The sequence below is a fragment of the Nycticebus coucang genome, chromosome 14 (genome assembly GCF_027406575.1).
Source record: "Nycticebus coucang isolate mNycCou1 chromosome 14, mNycCou1.pri, whole genome shotgun sequence".
Taxonomy (NCBI): Eukaryota; Metazoa; Chordata; class Mammalia; order Primates; family Lorisidae; genus Nycticebus; species Nycticebus coucang.
This window is the reverse complement of record NC_069793.1, coordinates 63,389,334-63,414,225: the sequence shown is the minus strand read 5'-3', so window position 1 is coordinate 63,414,225 and position 24,892 is coordinate 63,389,334. Positions and strand designations below refer to the sequence as shown.

Genomic DNA, 24,892 nt, shown 5'->3' with positions numbered 1-24,892 from the left:
TAGAACACAGACATATGTACATGCACATATGTGCCCATAACCACAGAGAACACAGACGTATGTACATGCACAAACACACATCTAAATTGGTGCATGGAATCAAATGCACACTCATGTAAAGAGATTTATATTTATAGACATTAATATTTTTGAGACAGCTCTGTATCAAAGTATTAGTTTTTAATCAAAAATGTACATTCGTAATCACATATATTTTAGGATTCAGAAATGCACAAATGCTTATTCTCTAAGATAGAAATATTTCTGTATATGTACTGAAACACACACACACATACTGACAGAGGCTGAATCATTTTTCCACAAACACACATATACAATGAATAACTTCTATTCCTTCACATACACACCTATTTACAAACATTCCTTCAATATGAAGCACACACACATGCATGCAAATACATTAGAAATGAAGGTGATCATAAACCTCATATCACACATACTATTAGATAATTCTTATTTTACTCCAAATATTTTCCAGACTGCTGCAAAGACAAGTAAACCTTTCTCTTATTAAAATCTTATTTTTTATAGATTTAATTTTGGGGATTCAAAATCATAAGTGAAGATATTGTCACCAAAAGACATTTACAAATATAGAAAAATATTTTCTGTAAGAAGACAATTTTCTTTCATTAATTACCAGATTAGTTCCTCCTAAGACTACTAAAGGGATGGAATGTGAGATATTTAGTTATAAGAGTGATCAGATGCTGGTGAAATGGAGAAATCTGGGCAGTCACATAGAGATAGAAGATTTCAATATTATGAAAACATTTTCTCACTTCACACTTGTGTTCACACCTGGTTCTGGTTGTCACGATCTTTTTCAAAATTCTCCCTAGTATTTACCAGACCAGCAAAGAAGAGTGTGGGCTAGACAGGGTCTTCGGTTGCAGATAGATGCTGCAGTGTTAGAATAGGTTCAAGAGATGGGAAATGTAGGAAAATTCATAGCATTGACTCTCCAGGAATTGAGCCACAGGGATAAGCCAGAGTAGGAGGACATGGCTAGAAGAAGAGAAATTATTGCTCCATCAATATCTTGAGACACCCCCATTTATCTTCACATTGACCCTGAATGTACTAAGAGAGATATCTTCAATTCTTAGCACCAAGCTATCTCCTGGAGAAAGGTGGTATATCTCATGGATAAATGATCTAATGAAGTAAAAGATCAAATGAGATAGCTATCATAAAATATGGATATGATAAGAGACCTATGCATATAGGGACCCCAAAAATATCAAAGACAACAACAAAAGCATTTGTGGTTGAGGAATAAAACAATATAGGGAAGAGACATTAAGTGACTTACAGGTTATAATTTTAGACAATAACCTCCCATATTTGCAGTTTCAAATCTGTGGATAATTGGAATATAAGGTAATTGTCAATTTCTGCCACTCCCTGTACTCAGATAATTTCTCATATTTTTCTTCATGAAAATTTTCCTGGGATTCAGCTTTGCCCTGAAGAACCTAGAATGAGGTTCTTCACATAACCACACATAACAGACATACACAAATATAAAGGTCCCATGTGGTGGCTCAAATATCCCCAAAAATATCCCTCACAGGCTTTTCTCCATGGACACTCCCCTATACCCATCAGATTATCATTTGGGCAAGGTAGGTAGGAAGTCAGACTATCCATATAAAGGATAGAAGATACCACCATTGAATCTGCAGGATTTCCCAAGTCTTACTACCATCCAGAATTTTTGGTCAGTAGTAAGTTTAGAACTACACTACACAATTTTGAGACATCACTCAGACATAAGTTTGATCAGCAAATTCTTCTCCAAGTGGCTTCCTAACTCTAAAGTATGGTATTAAATTAAGGAGTTCTTTATCTCTAGTTGTGTTAGTTTTTTTTACTCAATTTCAAATACTGCAGGCTGCTTCAGAACTCTTTACCTTTGCACCTGTGTTCATGTCTGCCTTGTTTCCATTTTGTATCTCAGGGACCAATTTCTTCTTACTAGAATTCATGCTGTCAGGTCCCACCGGCCCTCCAATGTATTAGTCCTCTGTTCTGCTACCTTTATACCTGAGCTCCACACATTGGTATAGATGACATAGCTCCTTGCAACTCTTTCCATGACCTCCTGCTATATTGTGAGTGAATACATATACCTTTATATTTTACATTTTCCCTTTCCATAACAACATTAGCAACATCTGTTCTTTATTCTTGAAGTAAGTTTAGTGAATGCCATGAGTCATTTTGAAGAGCCTGCTCAAACGACCCTCCCCCGTCTAATTGCCCAGGTTCTGAGCTTCACATCTCTCTACCTTTCACAAAACACACTGGGCTTTTCTTATCCCTTCATCTGTTCCATACTAATTCTTTAGCCTCAATCTACCTTTTAACTTTTCAGAAATTGAAATAACTTTCAGAGAAGATTCAAATTCTTTGTCCTTTCTCCTCTTTTTCTTTATTGCTCAGAAACAGAGATTTTCACACCTGCTTTTTCCTGCTCTCCTTTCTTCCTTGCTTCATCCCCCCATGTTCTATCTTGTCTCTGTTTATCATCACTCTCACTCTCACTCTTAGTCTCCTATCCCACACCTGCTCTCCCTTTGCGCAGTACACTCACCACACTTGGTCTCTCCCAGTGACTCTCACACACTTCAGTATTGTACTTGAACTGCCTTGGCTGTATTCTTTATGTTACTCTGGTTGTAGCATGTCTGGGTGGGGTGGATGGGTATCAGTACAGGAAAGATGAACACAGGTGTCCAGCCTTTTGTTGCCAGAGCTCCATGGGGGAGCCTCAATGAGAATAGTTAAAAGCCTGTTTTTCTGCCCATCAGAAAGACCATGATGACCTATGAACTGCAGCAGGAATGGAAAAATCCCTCCATCTCTAGCATTTGGTTCTGCTCTTACAGCTCGTGAAACAGGTCCCCCTTTACCCCACACTAGTCCTGGTGAACCCTAATGCTCTGTTGTGCCCTAACCTGTCTGCTCTTGGGCTATTACTATACTCTCTTCCTTGGCTTTTGTTCAGAGAGTAATGAGTCCCAGAGAATGCTCCAGCTCAGTCCTCAGGGACACTTTCAGGGTTTGATACTTATCTTTGTTTTCACTAATTGCCGTCAGCTTAGTTGATACCTCCTGGTGCTAATAGCAATAAGGTCCTAAGGTCACAGCTTTCATTTCTTCAGGAATCATTAGTCACTTTGCTTTGTACACTCAGGCTATGGCCTGAGGCAATTCAAAGACTACTTGGGCTACAGAATGAACTCTTATCCTTGTTATGATTTGATCCTCATATCTGGCAACGTGTGCACACTTTTGCCTATAGTCAGATCCTACAGAGATGTATCAACTAGCTAAACAGAATCCTCTCACTTTCTCTGCCCATTTTGACTCCTTCCTTGTTGCTTTTCCATGTACTTTGTACTTTTGCAGTTTTCCTTCCATTTCTTGTTCTTTTTTTTATTTTTATTTGTTTATTTTTATTTATTTATTTATTTATTTATTTTTTTGTAGTTTTTGGCTGGGGCTGGGTTTGAACCCACCACCTCCAGCGTATGGTGCCGGTGCCCTACTCCTTTGAGCCACAGGCGCCACCCCATTTCTTGTTCTTAATGATATCCTGTTTTCTGATGGATCAAGTATCACCAGACACTCCTATTTGCCGTTCCATCTTGTGGCTTTTTTATCACACCCTGGACATAATAAGCTCAAATCTTTTGTAAACAACTTGGGCATTCATTCTATGTCATGTCATCCACTGTTCCTCCCCTCCTTCAGACATTTCTAGGGGTGCTTTTATTCCTGTAATCTTTGCAGCAGACCTGGGTAACCATATCCCAGGTCACTGATCTATCATGTCTTCTCCTTGTCATTTCCATACTCCCTATCAGGAGATGGTGCATTAATCTATCTAGCTAAATTTCTCCTGGGCTCAACTTATTGTATCACTCCTTCCACTTCCTTCTAAACAATTCTAGCTGATGTAATCTATTGGACTTGTAGGCTGTCCTCAAGCTCAACAACTGGAATTTAACCCCATGGTCAATACAGCAGCGGGCATTGATAATGTAACTGGCTTTATGTAATTGTCTCCCCAATGAAAACATTTCAATGATCCCTATACAATCTTCTACCTTTTTTTTTTGTGTGTGTGTTTTTCTTGGCCGGGGATGGGTTTGAACCCGCCACCTCTGGCGTATGGGACCGGTGCCCTACTCCTTGAGCCACAGGCACCGCCCGACAGTTTTCTACCTTAACTACAAGAGTTTTTGAGTTGTTTTCCAAAAACGGTGGATTTTCTGCAACACAAAGGAGCTGAGATTTTGAAGATCCCTGGGCTGACTTCCTGACAAGATTCATCATCAACCACAACCTGCCCCTAGTGCACCATAGACATCAAGAACTGCTCAAGGCACATGTCCCATTCTTTAAAAGTCTATGATCTGACTTAGTTGGGGAGGTGTATTTAAGGCAGCTTCTTCTGTTCTCCTGACAACTATTAAAAATTCATTTCTTCCTTGGCAATCCTCCTTGTCTCAGTTATTGGACCTTGTGCAGCGAAAAACTTGACCTAAACTAAACCCCCCTTACAGTTTTTTAACAGCATTCTCTCCTTAGAACGTCCATGATTCCATATTCAGGTCCTGTCTTAGGCTCCCTGTTCTACTCTATGTACCATTCCCTTTACCTTCATTCGTCACCCTGAGATCCAAGACTTTCCTTTGATCCCTAAATAGTAGAAAGGGTTCCCATATCTATCTGTTCTATGATATCCTCTGACATCAATGTTGTAATTTATTAATGTGAGAAATAAATCTGTTCTAATAGGTGAGAAGGAGGGACAGAATTAGACTATCCCAAGGTCCTTCCTTTTCTCAGGTCAACAGTGTATTTCAGGTATGGTGCTGTGGCTCTGAGATATAGACCAATGTTGGTAAAAATATCCACTTTTCCACATTTTCACTATAAGACATAGATAAACTACTTTATGTGATGACCTTCAGTTTCCTTTTCAGTAAAAGAAGCTCCAAAGTCAGTGTTAAACACAATGCCCGACTCCTGTTATTTATAGTATTTTCTCATCAGTATCAGTTTTCTAGTTTCCTCCTTTTGCTGTCTAAAATGGCTTTTACTCAACAGATCATTTCTGAGCCTCTGATATATGTCAAGTATTGTTCTAGGCTGCAGTGGTAAAGAAGGAAGACAAGACTTCTTTTGTGGAGCTAACCTTCCAGAAAGGAGTGGAAGAAAATAAGTTTGGAAACAATGATGATAATTCCAGACAACTCTATATAAAGTTTATTAAATAAAAAGAAAGGGTCATGGCATAATACATGGACAGTGGCTGAATTTTATATAAATGGTAGTATGTTGGAGAGTTAATTTTTAAGCTGAGAACTAAATACCGATAATGAACTAGATTAGCTGTGTGGAGATTAGAGAAAATGTGTGCCAAGGCATTACTGACCCAGTGAGGTAAGACTATGAGATATCACTATACACCTATTAGAATAACAAAAAAGAAAAGGTAATTTAAGGTTTTGACTGGTATGCAGGATAAGTAGGAAGCTCATACATTTGTGGTAGAAGCTACTTTAACAAAAATTAGGTATTTTTCTATAAAGTTAACATATACTTATTATGTGGCAATCTACTCCTAGTAATTTAATTAAGATAAATATTTATGTGCATATAAAAACACATACACAAATATTTATAGCAGCTTTATTCACAGCTAAATGTTCTTTAATTGCTGAAGAGATGAACATAATATAATGCATCTGTACAATGGAACACTGTTCAGTAATAATATGGAAAGATCTCAAATCATTAGGCTGATTGAAACAATCCAAGTTCAAAAGATTACATATGCTATAATTCCATTTACATGACATTCTGGATGACCAAAAATTGTGGAGTGGGAGAACCCATCAGTGGTTGTCAGGGGTAATAGGTGGAGGAGGAATTAAGTACAGAGATATACCTTGAGGGAATGTTTTGGGTTTGTAGAACACTTCTGTATCTAAACTAGGGTAGTAGTTATGTGATTCTATAAATTTGTGAAAACTCATGTAATTGTACAACAAAGTAAATTTTTGGGTACATAAATTTAAAAATCAACTGAAAGTGTAAATTATAATAAAGAATATTTTTCAGTTTCAATATTTTAAAATTTATCCACCTATGTTCTCCTTTTCTTCCTTTCTCTCACCACATCTTCATTTCTTCATTTCCTGCTTCTTTCCCTTTCTATAATGTCATAGTTTTATACAACTACTATATTTCGGTGACCTTGATCATGGAGTATGAGCTAGCCTGGGTTATGGAGTAAAGTACTCTGTGATTGACAGATTCTAGTAATTCAGTTTCTTTGTGCCTCAGGAAGAGTTAAGCATGAGTCAATAAGAAAGAATATGTTTGGAGAAAAATATATACTTTCATAACTGCTAAAAATATCTTGTTTTAAAACTGCTTAAGGATAAACAAAATACATAAACCTACAAATTACTTGAAAATGCATTTTCAACTTTTTATGATTGTGATTTTCATGAAAAATTGATTAATGTGGTAATTAAATCAATTAACTTAATGTAATAGATATATATCTAACTCAAAATGTGCCAAACATTATTAGAGTAATATTTTATAAAGAAATTGACAAGAAATACAAGAAGCTTTATTATTTACTTATGGCTGAGAGAAATATGAGGTCTGATGTTGGGGACCAACCCCAAACTACTACTGTGGTTTTTTCCAAGTGCCTGGCAGTGACAAGGGAATGAAAGAAATAAAAGGCAGAGACAAAATATAGATTTACAAAGTGTAGGGCCGGGATAGGTAATGCTTCCAAACAGTGAGGAAAGGCTATGGCTCTTTGTTCCGGGTTGACTTTATTTTTATTGTATGCATTATTGCTTAATCAGAAAATTAATTGATTAGTAAAATCAGCCCATGCAGTGTGGGTCATCATTCTTGCAGTGCCCACATTGCCAGCTAAGCTACTTTTTAACTAACTCTTGTAATGGCTTCTCCTTTCACTATATGTTATTTATAAACTAAAGAGGCAGATGCAGTCCATGAAACAAGGAACAAAGTTCAGAAGCAAGATTTGAGGGTAGACTCCAGTTTGACCAGCAAACAATTTCTCGAGGCAGCAATTAAGCCACCTGGTCCCTGCCACATAGACAGGCTGATGCTATACCCATATTGAGAACCAGAGAGAAGGAGGCATTTTCATTTTATCTCTGAAGGAATGTTTCTCTTTTATCAAAGTCTTGGTGTCTGTACTGTTTCCAGCAAGTCCTACACTCTACTCTTAATTTTCACAGACCCATATACAAACTCTTACTGAGAGAAGAGGCCAAGCCTTTACTAAAACTCTCTGTCAGTGACTTTCACCCAGGGTTTTATCTGGGGAAGTACCAGAGCCTCACTTAGGGGAAAGGAAGCCTCAGCCAGACTATTCTTATCTTTCAGCAGAAGCATCTGCTGTTGCATATTTCAGGAGGCTTCTCCCTCAATATGCAATGTGGTCTGACTATGTACACAGTCTCTTTAAAATTCTCATTTCCAATCTCTATTTCCTTGACCATTACCTGCCTACCATTATAAATCAAATCTCAAACAGGTTAAACTTTGGTTTATGTAATTTCATTAAACTTCGAACTTAGCAAAACTCCATCTATGTAGGCACATCAAGAAGGGATTCTCCACTGCTTCAGTTCCCACTGCCCAGCCCTCCCATATTTCCACCTTCAGTCTGATGATTAAATTTGTGAACTTGCCACCATGCATTTACATTGGAAGTACTATACAAACAACTCAGTAAAGTTTTGTAACCTTGGTATATCAGTGTCTCATGTTGTGTTTGTGTTGATGTGTAACAATGTCTTCCTGAGTGGCTTTCATTACTGTTGCATGTTTTTGTGTGCTATTGTGTAAATGTCAGAACTTAAATTATAGCAACAGGAAAACATTGATAAATTTCTTGTTGAACTTGACAAGAGTGAAAGTGAAATCGGGGACTCGATAATCCAAATTTATAGGGATAATACCATGGAGAAAGTGGCAGTGTAGAAATGGATTAAGCGTTTTTCTGAGGGGAGAAAAGACATCATTGATGAAGAGAGGTCAGGGAATGAACAGAATTGACAAAAACATTGCAAAAATTCATCAAACTGTGGATCAAAAATGTCAGTTGACTGTGAGAAGCATAGTATACCAAGTAAACATTGATTGAGCAAAGGGGAAATCTGAACTGAAAATCTTGGCCAACAACTCATGATTCTTGTATTACGACAATGTACCACCTCACACAGCAGTATGAGGGAGTTTTTAGCCAGTAACAAAGAACTGTATTGGAACACCCTCCCTACTCTCCTGATCCAGTCCCAATAACATTTTTCTTTGCCCAAAGGAAGAGAAAATATTGAGAGGACGACATTTTGATTCTTTATGTTCAGAACATAAAGGGTAATATAACAATAACTTTGCTGGAAATTCCAGAAAAGCAGTTCCAAAATTGTTTTGAAGGGTGGACTAGGTACTGGTGTCAGTGGGTAGCTTCCCAATGGGAGTACTTAAAAGATGACCATAGTGATATTCAGCAATTAGGTGTGTAGCACTTTTTCTAGGATGAGTTTGCAAACCTGTCAGATTTCATAAATAACAGGAAAAATAAACCTAAGTAAAGCAACTAGCTTCTTTGTGAATAGAAATGTTAGAGTGTTGTTGAAGAAGTCCATATAAGAGAAATAGAAGACCTGGAATGCTATAACATTGTTAGAGAGAGAAAGAGAAAACAATATGAGAATTATTTTGGAGATAAAATTGTCAGAATATGTAATTTATCAGATGCTTTATATTTTCCCATTTTATGCAATTAGTTGGATATACTATTACCTGAGTTATAAAGCTAAAAAACTAGCCAGTGAAAATATAGATGAAGACATAAAGTTGCTTTCAAAGTTATGGGTCTGTTGATTGTGGAAATTCCTTGTGATCCAGAGATGAAGATGACTACTGTAAAGAAACATGTTAACTGTTTAAAATTCAAGACAAAGGTCATTATCAGAGATATAGATTTGAAAAGAATCTGATTTTATGTGAGAGTTAAAAATGCATAAGCATAAATTCAGTGGCCAAGGGAGAGGGTAGAATGAGAAAACCAAAAGGTAGTAGGAAGTAGAATTAAAGATAATGGTGGATTTGTGCTACTGTTGAATCTATGAAGGGGGAATTTAAACTGGAAAGGGAAGAATGGGCATGAATATAATTCAGTCAGATGTTAAGAAGGGTTGAAAGGGGGTCAATTGAAGGAAATTGTATTAAGTCATCACAGCCTTTTGAATGAGCAGGGCTAAAGTTTTTTCTACAGAAAGTGATAGGAAAAGAGTTAAGTTGAGAGAATTCAGATAGGTGGTGAATAAGTGCAATAGCTTGTGATAGGAATGAGGTAAGTATCAACTCAAGCAAAGTTGAAATAATCGACTAAAGATAGATTCCCTAAATTTATAGTGCCATGAAATATGACCTATTGCATAGTTAGCATTGCCATGTTAAGTTTTCAAGTTGTTACACTTCACAAAAAACTTGCACTAACATTTGCTTAGGTGTATAGTTGAGCCAGCAACGTATAGCAAAGAGTTAATAGAAGTCATGAATGAATGACTTAAAGAATGACATAATGTATCTATGTGACATAGGAATAGTCAAACTGGTAAGTGATAAAACAATGTTGGCTGAGCAAATAGAATATAATCAAAGTTATGCAATTACTTAGATACCCCATGTGTCAACACAGAAGAAAACTATGAATAATAGCATGACTGAGCTGCAAGGTGCCACATTTATTATAAGCAGTGAAATACAGAGGTTAAGGTATGGCAAGTAGAACAGTTCTGACTATTAATAATTTGAAGGATTCATACAGGGATGAATTTTATTTAACTTAAGGAATTCCATATTGTGAGAAACTATGGCATTGAAAGAGTGATCTGTATTAATAGTGAATTACTCTAAGACTATGTAGATGAATGAGAAGTGAATAACAGAACATAGGATAGGAACCTCAATCTATATGAATGTTTTTTCCTTACCTTGTTGTGGTGATGTTCAAAATCCAGGAAGTCCAGTACAGGCCTAGGGAAGTAAAGATTTCTTGCTCTATTATTTCTATATTAAGTAATTTCTACAATCTAATTCTTATAATTACATCAGAAATCTTTTCTCTTTTCTGAACAATGAGGATGATAATTACCATAGCCACTTCACAGAAGGATTATATTTAAGAGGACTTATGATTCCCATAAAGATTGAATTGTAAAATGAACATAATAATACTTGTAATCAGTAAGTCTCAGCATTAATGTAGGACGTTGCTATTATTATTATTGCTGTTGTTAGTCTTGTTATCATTACTCATAGGACAGGTAAGAACAGTAGTTTCTGGAGGTGATACTTAGATATTGTGACATATTTATTACCTCTGGATTGATTGAGGCATTAGTTAATGATTCACTGAAGGAACTTTCGCTTTCCTTTTACACACACCATGAATTATGACTAGACTTAATAGTTTTGTTTGTTTGTTTGTTTGTTTCAGACAGAGTCTCACTGTGTTGCCCTCGGTAGAGTGAAGTGGTGTCACAGCTCACAGCAACCTCATACTCTTGGGCTTAAGTGATTCTCTTGCCTCAAGCTCCCAAGTAGCTGGGACTACAGGCATTTACCACAACACCTAGCTATTTTTTGTTACAGTTGTTGTTTAGCTGGCCTGGGCTGGGTTTAACCCACCAACTTTGGTGTATTTGGCTGGTGCTGTAACCACTATACTACAGGTGCTGAACCTAGACTTATTAGTTTGATACGGAAGAGTGAAAAATTCCGGTGAAATAACAGAGGAAATTTATTTGTTAGGGAATCATTTCAACTTTAGAATACCTTTTGAATGGAAAAATCATGGAACCACATTTTTTTTGTTATTTTTCTTGTGTTTTGAGAAAAATATGGGTGTATCATATATTCAGGTCATAGAAGCAGTGAGATGGCCAGGCATTCTGGGTCAGGGTTATAATTCTAGCACTCTGGAAGGCCAGACAGGTGGATTTCCTGGGATCAGGAGCTTGAGACCAGTCTGAGCAAGAGTGAGACTCCATCTCTAAAAATAGCCAGGTATTGTGGTGGGCACCTGTAGTCCCAGCTACTTGGGAGTTGAGGCAAGAGGATCTCTTGAGCCCAAGAGTTTGAGCATAAGCTATGAGGCCATAGCACTCTACCAAGGGCAACAGAGTGAGACTCTGTTGAAAGAAAGAAAGAGAGAGGGGGAGAGAGAAAGGGAGAGAGAGAGAGAAAGAGAGGAGGGAGTGAGTGAGGAAGGAAGGAAGAGAAAGACAACAAGAAAGAAAGAAAGAAAGAAAGAAAGAAAGAAAGAAAGAAAGAAAGAAAGAAAGAAAGAAAGAAAAGAAAGAAAGAAAGAGAGAAAAACAGTGATATGGCTAAGAGATTGTGGTATTGTGGTTGAACAGTAGCCAGTCCCTGGAACCTCCCAAACACACACTCTCTCTCTCTCCCCCCCACTCTGTTTTCGAATAGCCTCCTCAATACTATCTCATTTCTCAGAAATGGGAATCTAGGCATCTAGGGATTGATTTGACAGCCCTGAGAAAACCTCCTGGGTCTTGAACTCCCCAGGAATATCTTTGTTTGCCTATCTGTAAACTCCCCAGAGCACAATAAGGAGAGGAATGCAGGAGAGACTCAGGGCATAAAAGTCCTCAAGGGGTAGTGACAGTGGTTTTGCCAGGTGAGCTTCAGGCTGCTTCAGAATCTTCTTCTGAGGTTCTTCTCAGCAACCTGGTGAGTTTTAGAGTAAAGCCAGAGGATAAGGTTGGTCTGGGGGCAGAAAATATTCATATATGATTAATTATTGAAGTCTCCAGTTGGCTTCCAACCACTCCCTTCTGTGCCCCTTGTCTTCCTTGTCCTTCATTTCGCAGCCCATGCACCTGTCCTCTGTCTTATCACCTTTTCCACTCACATCTGCTTTAAGGGAAAGATAGGAAGTCAACCAACTTCTTTAACATAATGGTGTTTAGATGTCCTGTTTCTAAGAGGTGGATAGGTATCTGATCCAGTATGGTAGATGCATTGCCTTTGAAGGTAGGGGATTCCAGTCACTGGAACTAATGTAGGCAGGAGGTAAGTGTCATCTTTAGAATACTGCCTGTATAGCACTTTGTTGGTTAGTCATTGACTCTTTAAAATATTTTTTGTCTAGAAAAGAATGAAGTTTGAGAATGGTCCTCTTGAGAAAATAGTTCTGTGCCTTTATCATCAGAGGGGTGTTTACAGTTAATCAAGAGGGCTTTTATCCCTCTTTCCTCAGGCCCTGGCTGCCTGTGATGTCTCAGAATGATAAAGGGTAAAATTCTATGTTAAGACCAGTCCCAATCTGATTGTAGTATCTCCAAATGTCCTAGAAAGTCTGAAAACCTGGAAATGAAAGGGATTTGGGGCTTTTTGTTTTGTTTTGTTTCTGCTATTCTTATAGTGACAGTACTTTATAATTTATTTTCTACCTGCTCCTTCAATCTAGGATCTGTAATGAGGTCACATAGCTTGTGAGAGCTTAAGTGCAGGTACAACATGCTTACACAGTCTTTTATCTCCTAAGCAAACGAGTGCAGACAGCAGACGACACAGATCAGAGAAGACTTTCAAAGGCAGAACTTGGGGTCAAAAACTAAAGTCTCATGGGATAGACTTGAACTCTACCAATTTTCTAGACACTGGGCAACATAGATAAATAATAAAATCTGAGGACCCTTGTCATGAAGTAAAAGTCTTGGTCAGGAGAGGCAGTTTGGACTCTATCTTCTCTAAGAGAGTCCCTAAGGTCCCATTGCACTTAATGGTGATTTTTCTCCATGAACATGTGCCCTCCCTACTCCATTCCCATTTTCTCATTTGTTTTTCAACTAAAAAGATAATTGACTCAGGGAAATTTATTTTGTTTTTCTGGGATTCAGTTTTTTAATTAGTAAAATATGAAATAGACTAATTTTTACCTCTGCCATTGTCAAAATTTGTTTGTTTTCCTTTTTCCCCTTTTCTCTCCTTCCTTCCTCCCACCTTATTTTCTTCTGCCTTCTCTCACTTGCTTACTTAAAAATTTTTCCTCATTCCCACTGGTTATTAGAATTGTTTGGGAAACTTAACAAGAACATTTCCCCCCCTCAAAATTCGCTAAGACACACAAAAACTAAACATTTTATTGGAAGTATGGAAATTATATGTTGGTAATATAAGAGGGAACATATTTGAACTGTTCTCTGTCTTAATAAAAGACCATGTAAGATAAATCTTGCATCTTACATAGAAACAATGAAAGGAAGTGAATATTTTATAGCAGTAAGATAAAATAACCTGGTTAATACTGAAGCAAGCATAATAAATCTTTAAAGGAGGATTTTTAAGGAGATTTTGAAAAGTTATATTATGGTTTTTGAATCATCATAAGAAGGCTTGGTCATATATATAGTGGGGGAGATGGAGGATGATGCTTGATACAGAGAAGAGGGTTAAAAATTATAAAGGATAAATGTGCTTCTTTGTGAAAGAAGAGAAGAGAATCTATTAGTTTTCACTTTTAGTGATTGCAAGAACTCTGATCAAAAAACTCAAATGAACAACAAAAAAGAAAAAATAAATAAATTCAATATCAATGCTTAGAGTATGTGAAATAACAGAACTTTTTAATTTCCAGTAAACATAATAAGACCATATTTTCCTCCCTGGGGCCTTTACACACACTGATCTGTGAAGTGGTGTTATTATTGTTCACGTATGAGGTTGGACAATTAAGTTAGTGAACTCATCCTAAAAAAGTGCTACATACCTTATTGCTGAATATCACCATAGTCACCTTTGAAGTACTCCCTTGGCCATCTGGTGACTGTAGTGATATTCAGCAATGAGGTATGTAGCACTTTTTCTAGAATGAGTTTAGTAACTTCATTGTCCAATCTTACATATGTGGGGGCTACAATGAAGACTTTGGGATTTGGGATCTGAAGACAGGATATGTGGATGTAGAGTCCATGCTTTTAACATGACATTGCCTCTTAGTCAACTTAATTTCCAATCATTTATGCAAGCAACTGATAAGTGCCTTATATTTGAGGGCTTTTCAGGCTTTTCAAAGAAAGTATGTTCTACCTGTGACTGGCAAGGATGTCCAAAGTCAACGGACTCCATCAACAGGTGTTTGGGAGTAAATGTAATTCCCGGTTCTGGCAGTGTGCACATACTTTGCAGAGCTCCAATGAGGCCTCCATATTGACTCAGTCAGGGTGTAACATGATCACTGTGCCTTAGCAATAAAAGATTGCCAGATAATTTTGATTCTGAAAAGGGCTTCAGGTGAGCCCTGAGTGTCTTACTTTCTTTTGGGCAGAATGGGTTACTGTAAAAAAGAATTGCTATTGTTGCTTTTCCAAAATTGTTATAATGTGCTTTCCCCTATGCTAAGATTTCACTAATACAGAATAGTAAACACATTTTGTTTTACACAGTTGAAGTGACAGCCTGCAGTTCTTCAGTTGAGAATGATTCATCCAGCCTCAATGGGAAGAAAAGAGGGTCATGGTCAAACAGAAGCATAGCCATTTCACCCCTGCCATAGATATATGATTTATCACCTTCATGAGATTCCTTGGCATCAGGAGTATAATGGGTGGGAATGGTATCCTTTATGGGTAATCAAAAAATTCATATTTTATATTGACTCTTATATTTATATTGTCTGGGTTATTATGTTCTGAGGCTTTGAATCGACAACTTATATGATATTGATAAAAAAAGAGGAAAAAAGTACAGGAGAGGCAGAAGACATTTTGCCTAAAGTGTGTGCTTTAAACTAAATTTGACATTTTTATTTGAGTAATTTTCCCCTTTGTCAGTGGAAACTCCCTCAACAGAATACACCATAGAGTAGTAATTTCAGGGATTCCATTTTCTCCCACATTTCCCTCCCTTTTACATACACACCCACTATTTTATTTCTGGGGTGTAAATAAAATAGCTCCACTCTCAGGGAAGTCAGAGTCTAACATTGTTAATCTCTGTCACTGTATTTTTAGGAAGCCACTCTTGAGGATCCAACCAGCTCTCTTCCCATGCTTACTTCACATCGGCATCATGGCAGATAATAACCACTCCCACTTCCAACATCTTTACTTTGTCTTAACTGGAATTCCAGGGCTTGAGCAAAAGTATTACTGGATGGCATTCCCTCTGGGTGCTATCTATGCCATTGCCCTCTTTGGCAATGGTGTCATCATCTCTACCATTAAGTCTGAATCATCTCTGCATATCCCTATGTACTACTTTCTGTGCATGCTGGCCTTGGCAGACATGGGGCTTGCCCTTTGTACTTTGCCCTCTATGTTAGGCATATTCTGGTTTAACTACAAGTTCATTGCTTTTGATGCCTGTCTTGTTCAGATGTATTTCATCCACACCTTCTCAGCCATCGAGTCTGGTGTGCTGGTGGCAATGGCCTTTGATCGAGTAGTGGCAATCTGGAGTCCCCTCAGATACAGCACTGTTCTAACCAGTGGTGTGGTCTGCAAAACAGGGGTGGTCATCTTGTCAAGGGCAGTTTGTGTCGTTTTGCCTGTGCCTTTCCTCATCAAAAGGCTCCCTTTCTACCGCTCTAACATCTTGTCTCACTCCTTCTGCCTCCACCAAGATGTCATGCGCCTTGCCTGTGCCAGCACCCGTGTCAACAGTCTCTATGGCCTCATCGCTGTCATCTTCACCAAGGGTTCTGACTCCCTCTCCATCCTCCTCTCCTATGTGTTCATTCTTCGAACAGTAATGGCTATTGCCTCAGGGGAGGGCCGTTTGAAGGCACTTAACACCTGTGTTTCTCACATTTGCGCTGTACTCATCTTTTACGTGCCACTCATTGGGGTGACTGTTATTCATCGTTTTGGTAAGCACCTGTCACCACTGACTCATGCCATCATGGCAAATGCCTACCTTCTTGTACCCCCGGTGCTAAATCCCATAGTCTATACTGTGAAGACCAAAGAAATACGAAGAAAGATCATCCAGATATTTGTTCAGAACAAGATTACTACAGAAGGTTAGAATTGGCTGGCTGGTTCAACACAGGAAGAATCTGTTCTGTAAAAGCTCAATTATGACTATCAGAAATAAAGATTATTTATTTATATATTAAATAAATTAAATATATTATTTATTCTGTGTGACTTGATTGGGCAAATAAAGATGTCCCTGCTCACAGAAAATACTGTCTTTCTTTGTGCTAAATTATATGTTGCCTAGTATAGAAAGTGTGGCATCTGCAAGAATTGTTTGATGTTCTGTCCTATAACCATATATTTAAGAGCTGGCATGTAACAACTGAAGGCAGGGAATATTACTAATTACATTTTTAAATGACTCTTGAAGATAAATGTACCATGTTTTTAAATGCCTTTTAAATTAAAGTTCATGAAATTAATTTAATTTAACATTCTATTTTAAGAGTTAAGAGTGACCTCCATGAGCCTAGTGAGAGGGAAGCAAACCATACTCATTAAATAATAAGACACCTGGGGAATATACATTATGTTATTGTACATCTTACTAAATGCATTTTATTAAAATAAATATGAATCAGAAAAATAAAAAATAAATCAGAAAATTAAAAAAATTCAGAATCCATAATGCAAATGTGTACAATTAATCACAGGGCCAACCTGTTGAACGAAGATTGAAAGTGAAAGTTCTTCTATATGAGAGCTACACAATAGTGCATATTCTCTTAATTTCTCTTAGCATTACTGTAAAATTAAATTTAGTCATAAGTATAATAGTGCTGTGCAATTATAGGAAGTGTTCAAGAGCACAGAATGTAAGAGAATAAGAGAACTTGCATTTGTAGACTACTCACTAAATAAAGGACACAGTGCTCTTTATACATTATCTCATTTGGTAATTAAGACACCCTTATGAGGAAGAGTGATATGTACTTTTTACAAATGAATGTATCAATTCACAAAGCAATTGTTTCGTTGGCCAAAGCTCAGCCAGGCAGATTTCCTTGAGAATGTTGGACACCATCTATACCAGAGAAGATAGATATATAGATGTGTTAGGCAAAAAGGTAGTGAAGAAACTTAGTAGTGGTTTAATGAATTGCAACCAATTTTACTGAAGGCAAACTAAATACAGGAAAAGCAAAAGATGCATATATGCACTGAGCTACCTGTATCCATTAACATGGTCTGAATGATTTTTCTAAAGTATTTATAGGTTGTTGAACTTTAACACAATAGATTCTTTAAGAATTGAATGTAATTGTCTATTACTCAGCCAGTGATTATTTTAGAAGTTTGTAAGACTAATTCAGTAAGATTTTGTGCATAAGAAAAGACTATATCCCTTTAAATACTACTTACATGTACATGAAGCCTGACTGAATTTATTTTAATAGGTACTTTTTAAGATAGATTCATAAAAATAAGCTTTATTATTCTTTTCTTAGTTCTGTAAGAAATAAAAGCACCTTCTGGACAACTCAAAATAATGTAAGCATAAAATATAATTTCAGTCTTCTAGACTTGGTGGGGAGACTTAAGTTCTACCACGCATGGGGGGATTTATTAAGAGTTTGCAAACACTATCCCAGCCCTGAGTCTGGAACAGGGAATGCAACCCCAGAGCTGCTTTTGTTGTTGTGAAGAGGCCAGACCCAGAATGACTTCCTCCAACTTGAGGGAAAGGTCTGAGAAACACTGTAATGTGACCACTATTCTCAAGGAGGAAATGGGACTCTTTAAGGCCTTTTTGATTCGGGGTGTTTTCACCCATGTGGGGTGCTTGAAATTTGAGTGATGAAATACAGAAGAATTCTAAATCATATTCCATGCTTAGAAACAAATAGAACTGTTCCTCATAGCTGCTATCTTTGGTGCCTTAAAGACATAAAAGTGACCTCAGAAACAAGTAAAATGGTGAAACAGTTTGTGTGTTTCTCTCATCCCTTTTCTGCCTTCGTCACTTTACCCTTTAAAGGTGAAGATGGTAGCTGCAGCAGCAGCAGTAGAATCAGAAGTTCTGTCTACTAACCACAGCAATTGGTGTTTTGTACTTTAGGATAAAGAGATCATCATGGATGACTCGAGTGAGACTAATGCAATCTCAAAGTCCTTTAAACATGAAAGATGGAGGCAAAGGCATTAGTATCAGCATGATGTGAGATGATATAAGATTGAGTTGATCTGCCATTGTTGGCTTTAAAGGGAATTATAAGCCGAAGAATGCAGGAAGCAGCCTCTAGAAACCAAAAAAGGTAAGGAAATGTTCTCCCCCAGGACCTCCTGAAATACATACCTGCTGATACCTTCATTTTAGCTCAAGAAGACCCCTTTTAGACTTCTGACTTACAAAGCAGTACAATAATAATTTTGTATTGTTTTAAACCATCTAGTTTGTGGTGATTTGTTATAAGAGCAATAAGAAAATAATATAGGGCTGAGGTTGAAAATAAAAAAAATAAAGGTGGGATTTGTGCACTGATAAAAACATTTCTAAGCTCACCTCCTAGTTCTTTCTATTTGAATTCATCTTTAGACTCTAGGCATTTACCTCAGGTGGAAACTGTTCTCTACTGTTCAAAATGCAATGTCCATTGTCCTGTTAAAAAAGAGACATAATTTTAGAAAATAAAACCATAATTTAGAGGTAGAGAGAGATACAGGCAATCCAACATGTTATGTGGTCTCTAAATGTATTGCAACAGGCTTTAAGATGTTACGCCATCCCATTTATTCATCTATGTTTTCATATATAAGCATCACACATCAGTGAACGTTTGAAGTACACCTATATAGACATATGAGCATGGATGCGTATGCACACAGAGATATACAGATGGCACCAAAAATGTATACGCATTTTAAGAAAGAAGAAAAAACTGTATTAAAATTTTAATATTCAATGTATACTGATAACAAAAGATGAATACAAGTTACATTAAGCACCTCTTGAAGTTGCAGAAGTCAAACATGACTTGGGTATTTATTATTTATTATTTTTATTTTTTTATTAAATCATAGCTGTGTACATTAATGCAATCATGAGTTACAATGTGCTGGTTTTATATATAATTTGAAATATTTTCATCAAACTGGTTAACATAGCCTTCACGGCATTTTTTTAGTTATTGTGTTAAGACATTTATATTCTACACTTAGTAAATTTCACATGTACCCCTGTAAAATGCACCGTAGGTGTGGTCCCACCGATTACCCTCCTTCCATCCATATGTACAAATATCCTCTGTACATATTTACAACTCTACGCAGTAGTGAAAATGAATGAATATATTTCTAAAAACTTGTGCACATACCTTATTACTCAAATGTTGGCACATTCACTTATATGACTTTTATACCAACTCAGATAATTTTAACGCATTTACAATCTCACGGTATTGCATCTATTTACATCCATACAGCCTTATCCACACACTGCATATTATATAGACATGCAAACTCTTTGTAGAGTCAAATTCAGCCCATTGTCTGTTTTTGTACAAACCTTTGCCCTTTTAAAAAACATTGTAAAAGGGTTGTATTAAAAATAAAGGGAAAGAGAGAAAAAAGCATAGAGATGGTATGTGGCTGAAAATTACAAAATATTTGCTTTCTTGTCATCTACAAAAAGGTTTGTTGATTGCTAGATTGAAAAATTATACATGCAAGTGCTCATCAAGCCATAGACTGGTTAATACGCCGTAGTATATGCATACAATGGAATAATCTTCAACCATAACAAAAGACGGAGACTTTACATTTTTTTGTATTTACCTGGGTGGAGTTGAAGCACATTCTACTTAGTAAAAGTATCACAAGAATGGAAAAGGAAATATCCAGTGTACTCAATACTAATGTGAAACTAATGGATAAACAACTACACACACACAAGGGAGAATAACACATTTATATTCAGGTAGAGGGAAGAGAGGAGGGAAAGGAATGAGGGAGGGGTATCGGTAAGCTCTCACCTAATGTGCACAGTCTAAGGGTATACAGCACTCCTCCTGGATGAAGGGCTCAGCTACAACTTGAACTTTACCTTAGACATGCCTAATCATTTGTAACCCTCATATTAATCTGAAATAAAAACAAATTAATCAAAATTATACATGCAAACATGCACACAATCATGGTAGTCGAGAGGTGAGTATGGTGGGACTGGATCAACAGGAACTTAAAATTTAGAAAAATTGTTTTACTCCTTTCATAAAAAAACACAAAAACTAAAATATATGAAGCAACCTCATAAATGTTTAAATTTGTCCATCAGAATTGTGCAAACACAGGTGCTGTTCTTTATACTTTTCCATATTCTTTTGACTCTCTCCTCATCTCAGCTGTCTTACCAGAACCATACACCCCAAACCTCAGTGAAATGTCCAGTACCAAACACCATTTGTCAGGCTGGACTGTAGCCTGAGGCAGGGCAGGGTGAGTGAGTGCAGTGACTCAGGGAGCAAGGGAAGGACTCCTCTGACTCCAGCTGTTACTGCTTAGATGTCCATCCCCCAGCATGATGAGCACTGTAAGTGGCTAAAACAAATGGCTAGGCATAAACCTTTGTCCTTTAATGGAGAGTGTCTGAGCTTTCTTGGCAAGGTGAACAGGAGGTTGCATCCAGATGGAAGAAATTAGGGAGTGACTGTGTAGATGGAAAGGGAAACTGTGACTGTGTAGATGGGAGAAGGGAAACAGTAGCTTGCTTTTCTTTCTACTGGCAATATTTTGAAAGGACTTTTGCCTCAAAGTGACCTGAAGGAGGTTTAGTGGTAAATATGGACATGTCATAGGAGAAGAGAAGTGATTAAGAACGAACGAGGAGAAAACACTTTCTGCTTACAGTACTGTCTCCATTATTCAAAAGTTAATGCTTTCTTGACGCACCACGACCATCATTTGTATGTGCTTAAAGCAATCACAACCCTTTCATGCAATGGCAACTGGCCCTGCTCAGAATGGTCGCAGCTCTTTCTCTGCCTGTTCTTGGATTCCCTGCCCAGTGCACTTGACTGCTCTGTGTCTACCCTTCATGATTGTGATCAACGCAGGCTCTAATCCCTGGTACCTGGATTTGACCCTGCTAATACTCCTGGTGTCAACATCACTGAAAACTTGGGTAACTCTCTTTTCTTTTTTCTTTTTTTTTTGGTCATTCGAATCTGGGAGACTTATTTATTTATTTTTTTAATTTTTATTGTTGGGGATTCATTGAGGGTACAATAAGCCAGGTTACACTGAGTGCAATTATTAGGTAAAGTCACCCTTGCAATCATGTCTTGCCCCCATAAAGTGTGACACACTCCAAGGCCCCACCCCCCTCCCTCCACCCCTGTTTCTGCTTTTCCTCCCCCCCACAACCTTAATTGTCATTAATTGTCCTCATATCAAAATTGAGTACATGGGATTCATGCTTCTCCATTCTTGTGATGCTTTACTAAGAATAAGGTCTTCCACTTCCATGCAGGTTAGTACGAAGGATGTGAAGTCTCTCCATTTTTTTAAATAGCTGAATAGTATTCCATGGTGTACATATACCACAGCTTATTAATCCATTCCTGGGTTGGTGGGCATTTAGGCTCTTTCCACATTTTGGCGATTGTAAATTGAGCTGCAATAAACAGTCTAGTACAAGTGTCCTTATGATAAAAAGATTTTTTTCCTTCTGGGTAGATGCCCAGTAATGGGATTGCAGGATCAAATGGGAGGTCTAGCTTGAGCGCTTTAAGGTTTCTCCATACTTCCTTCTAGAAAGGTTGTACTAGTTTGCAGTCCCACCAGCAGTGTAAAAATGTTCCCTTCTCTCCACATCAGTGCCAGCATCTGCAGTTTTGAGATTTTGTGATGTGGGCCATTCTCACTGGGGTTAGATGATATCTCAGGGTTGTTTTGATTTGCATTTCTCTAATATAAAGAGATGATGAACATTTTTTCATATGTTTGTTAGCCATTCGTCTGTCATCTTTAGAGAAAGTTCTATTCATGTCTCTTGCCCATTGATATATGGGATTGTTGGCTTTTTTCATGTGGATTAATTTGAGTTCTCTATAGATCCTAGTTATCAAGCTTTTGTCTGATTGAAAATATGCAAATATCCTTTCCCATTGTGTAGGTTGTCTCTTTGCTTTGGTTATTGTCTCCTTAGTTGTACAGAAGCTTTTCAGTTTAATGAAGTTCCATTTGTTTATTTTTGTTGTTGTTGCAATTGCGATGGCAGTCATCCTCATGAAGTCTTTCCCCAGGCCAATATCTTCCAGTGTTTTTCCTATGCTTTCTTTGAGGATTTTTATTGTTTCATGCCTTAAATTTAAGTCCTTTATCCATCTTGAATCAACTTTTGTGAGTGGGGAAAGGTGTGGGTCCAGTTTCAGTCTTTTACATGTAGACATCCAGTTCTCCCAACACCATTTATTGAATAGGGAGTCTTTCCCCCAAGGTATGTTCTTCTTTGGTTTATCGAAGATTAGGTGGTTGTAAGATGTTAGTTTCATTTCTTTGTTTTCAATTCGATTCCAAGTGTCTATGTCTCTGTTTTTGTGCCAGTACCATGCTGTCTTGACCACTATGGCTTTGTAGTACAGACTAAAATCTGCTACGCTGATGCCCCCAGCTTTATTTTTATTACTAAGAACTGCCTTAGCTATACGGGGTTTTTTCCATACAAAACGCAGAATCATTTTCTCCAAATCTTGAAAGTACGATGTTGGTATTTTGATAGGAATGGCATTGAATAGGTAGATTGCTTTGGGAAGTATAGACATTTTAACAATGTTGATTCTTCCCATCCATGAGCATGGTATATTCTTCCATTTGTTAATATCCTCTGCTATTTCCTTTCTGAGGATTTCATAATTTTCTTTATAGATGTCCTTCACCTCCTTCATTAGGTATATTCCTAGGTATTTCATTTTCTTTGAAACTATGGTGAAGGGAGTTGTGTCCTTAATTAGCTTCTCATCTTGACTGTTATTTGTGTATACAAAGGCTACTGATTTGTGGACATTGATTTTATATCCTGAAACATTACTGTATTTTTTGATGACTTCTAAGAGTCTTGTGGTTGAGTCTTTGGGTTTCTCTAAGTATAAGATCATGTCATCAGCAAAGAGGGAGAGTTTGACCTCCTCTGCTCCCACTTGGATTCCCTTTATTGCCTTGTCTTGCCTAATTGTATTGGCTAGAACTTCCAGCACTATGTTGAATAGTAAAGGTGACAGAGGACAACCTTGTCTGGTTCCAGTTCTAAGAGGAAAAGCTTTGAGTTTTACTCCATTCAGTAAAATATTAGCTGTGGGTTTGTCATAGATAACTTCGATCAGTTTTAGAAATGTGCTACCTATGCCTATACTCTTCAGTGTTCTAATTAGGAAAGGATGCTGGATTTTATCAAATGCTTTTTCTGCATCTATTGAGAGGATCATGTGATCTTTATTTTTGCCTCTGTTAATATGGTGGATAACGTTTTTGGACTTGTGTATGTTAAACCAGCCTTGCATCCCTGGGATGAAGCCTACTTGATCATGGTGAATGACTTTTTTGATGATAAGCTGTAATCTATTGGCTAGGATTTTGTTGAGAATTTTTCCATCTATATTCATGAGTGAGATTGGTCTGAAATTCTCCTTTTTGTTTGGGTCTTTTCCTGGTTTTGGTATCAGGGTGATGTTTGTTTCATAGAATGTGTTGGGGAGGATTCCTTCTTTCTCAATTTTTTGGAATAATTTCTGCAGTGCAGGAATAAAGTCTTCCTTGAAAGTTTGATAGAATTCTGGTGTGAAGCCATCTGGACCAGGGCATTTTTTGGTTGGAAGATTTTTTATTGTTTCTTTGATCTCAGTGCTTGAAATTGGTCTGTTCAGGAGCTCTATTTCTTCCTGAGTAAGTCTAGGGAGAGGGTGTGATTTCAAATATTGATCCATTTCCTTCACATTGTCAAATTTCTGGGCATAGAGTTTCTGGTAGTATTCAGATATGATCTCTTGTATCTCTGTGGGATCAGTTGTTATTTCCCCTTTATCTTTTCTTTTTTTTTTTTTTAAACTTTTTTTTTTTTTATTGTTGGGGATTCATTGAGGGTACAATAAGCCAGGTTACACTGATTGCAATTGTTAGGTAAAGTCCCTGTTGCAATCATGTCTTGCCCCCATAAAGTGTGACACACACCAAGGCCCCACCCCCTCCCTCCTTCCCTCTTTCTGTTTCCCCCCCATAACCATAATTGTCATTAATTGTCCTCATATCAAAACTGAGTACATAGGATTCATGCTTCTCCATTCTTGTGATGCTTTACTAAGAATAATGTCTTCCACTTCCATCCAGGTTAATACGAAGGATGTAAAGTCTCCATTTTTTTAAATGGCTGAATAGTATTCCATGGTATCCATATACCACAGCTTGTTAATCCATTCCTGGGTTGGTGGGCATTTACGCTGTTTCCACGTTTTGGTGATTGTAAATTGAGCTGCAATAAACAGTCTAGTACAAGTGTCCTTAAGATAAAAGGATTTTTTTACTTCTGGGTAGATGCCCAGTAATGGGATTGCAGGATCAAATGGGAGGTCTAGCTTTGCTTTGAGGTTTCTCCATACTTCCTTCCAGAAAGGTTGTACTAGTTTGCAGTCCCACCAGCAGTGTAAAAGTGTTCCCTTCTCTCCACATCCACTCCCCTTTATCTTTTCTGATTGAGGTTACTAGAGATTTTACTTTTCTATTTCTTGTCAGTCTGCCCAATGGTTTATCTATTTTATTTATTTTTTCAAAAAACCAACTACTTGTTT

General features: G+C 37.4%; 1 protein-coding gene across 1 annotated transcript; it reads left to right on the top strand.

Moving 5' to 3' along the window:
* Positions 1 to 15,204: 15,204 nt before the first annotated feature.
* On the top strand, positions 15,205 to 16,161 carry LOC128564658 (olfactory receptor 51H1-like). Its single transcript, XM_053560207.1, has one exon. It carries the CDS (start codon positions 15,205 to 15,207, stop codon positions 16,159 to 16,161), a length of 957 nt encoding a protein of 318 aa, XP_053416182.1.
* The last annotated feature ends 8,731 nt before the right edge of the window (positions 16,162 to 24,892 follow it).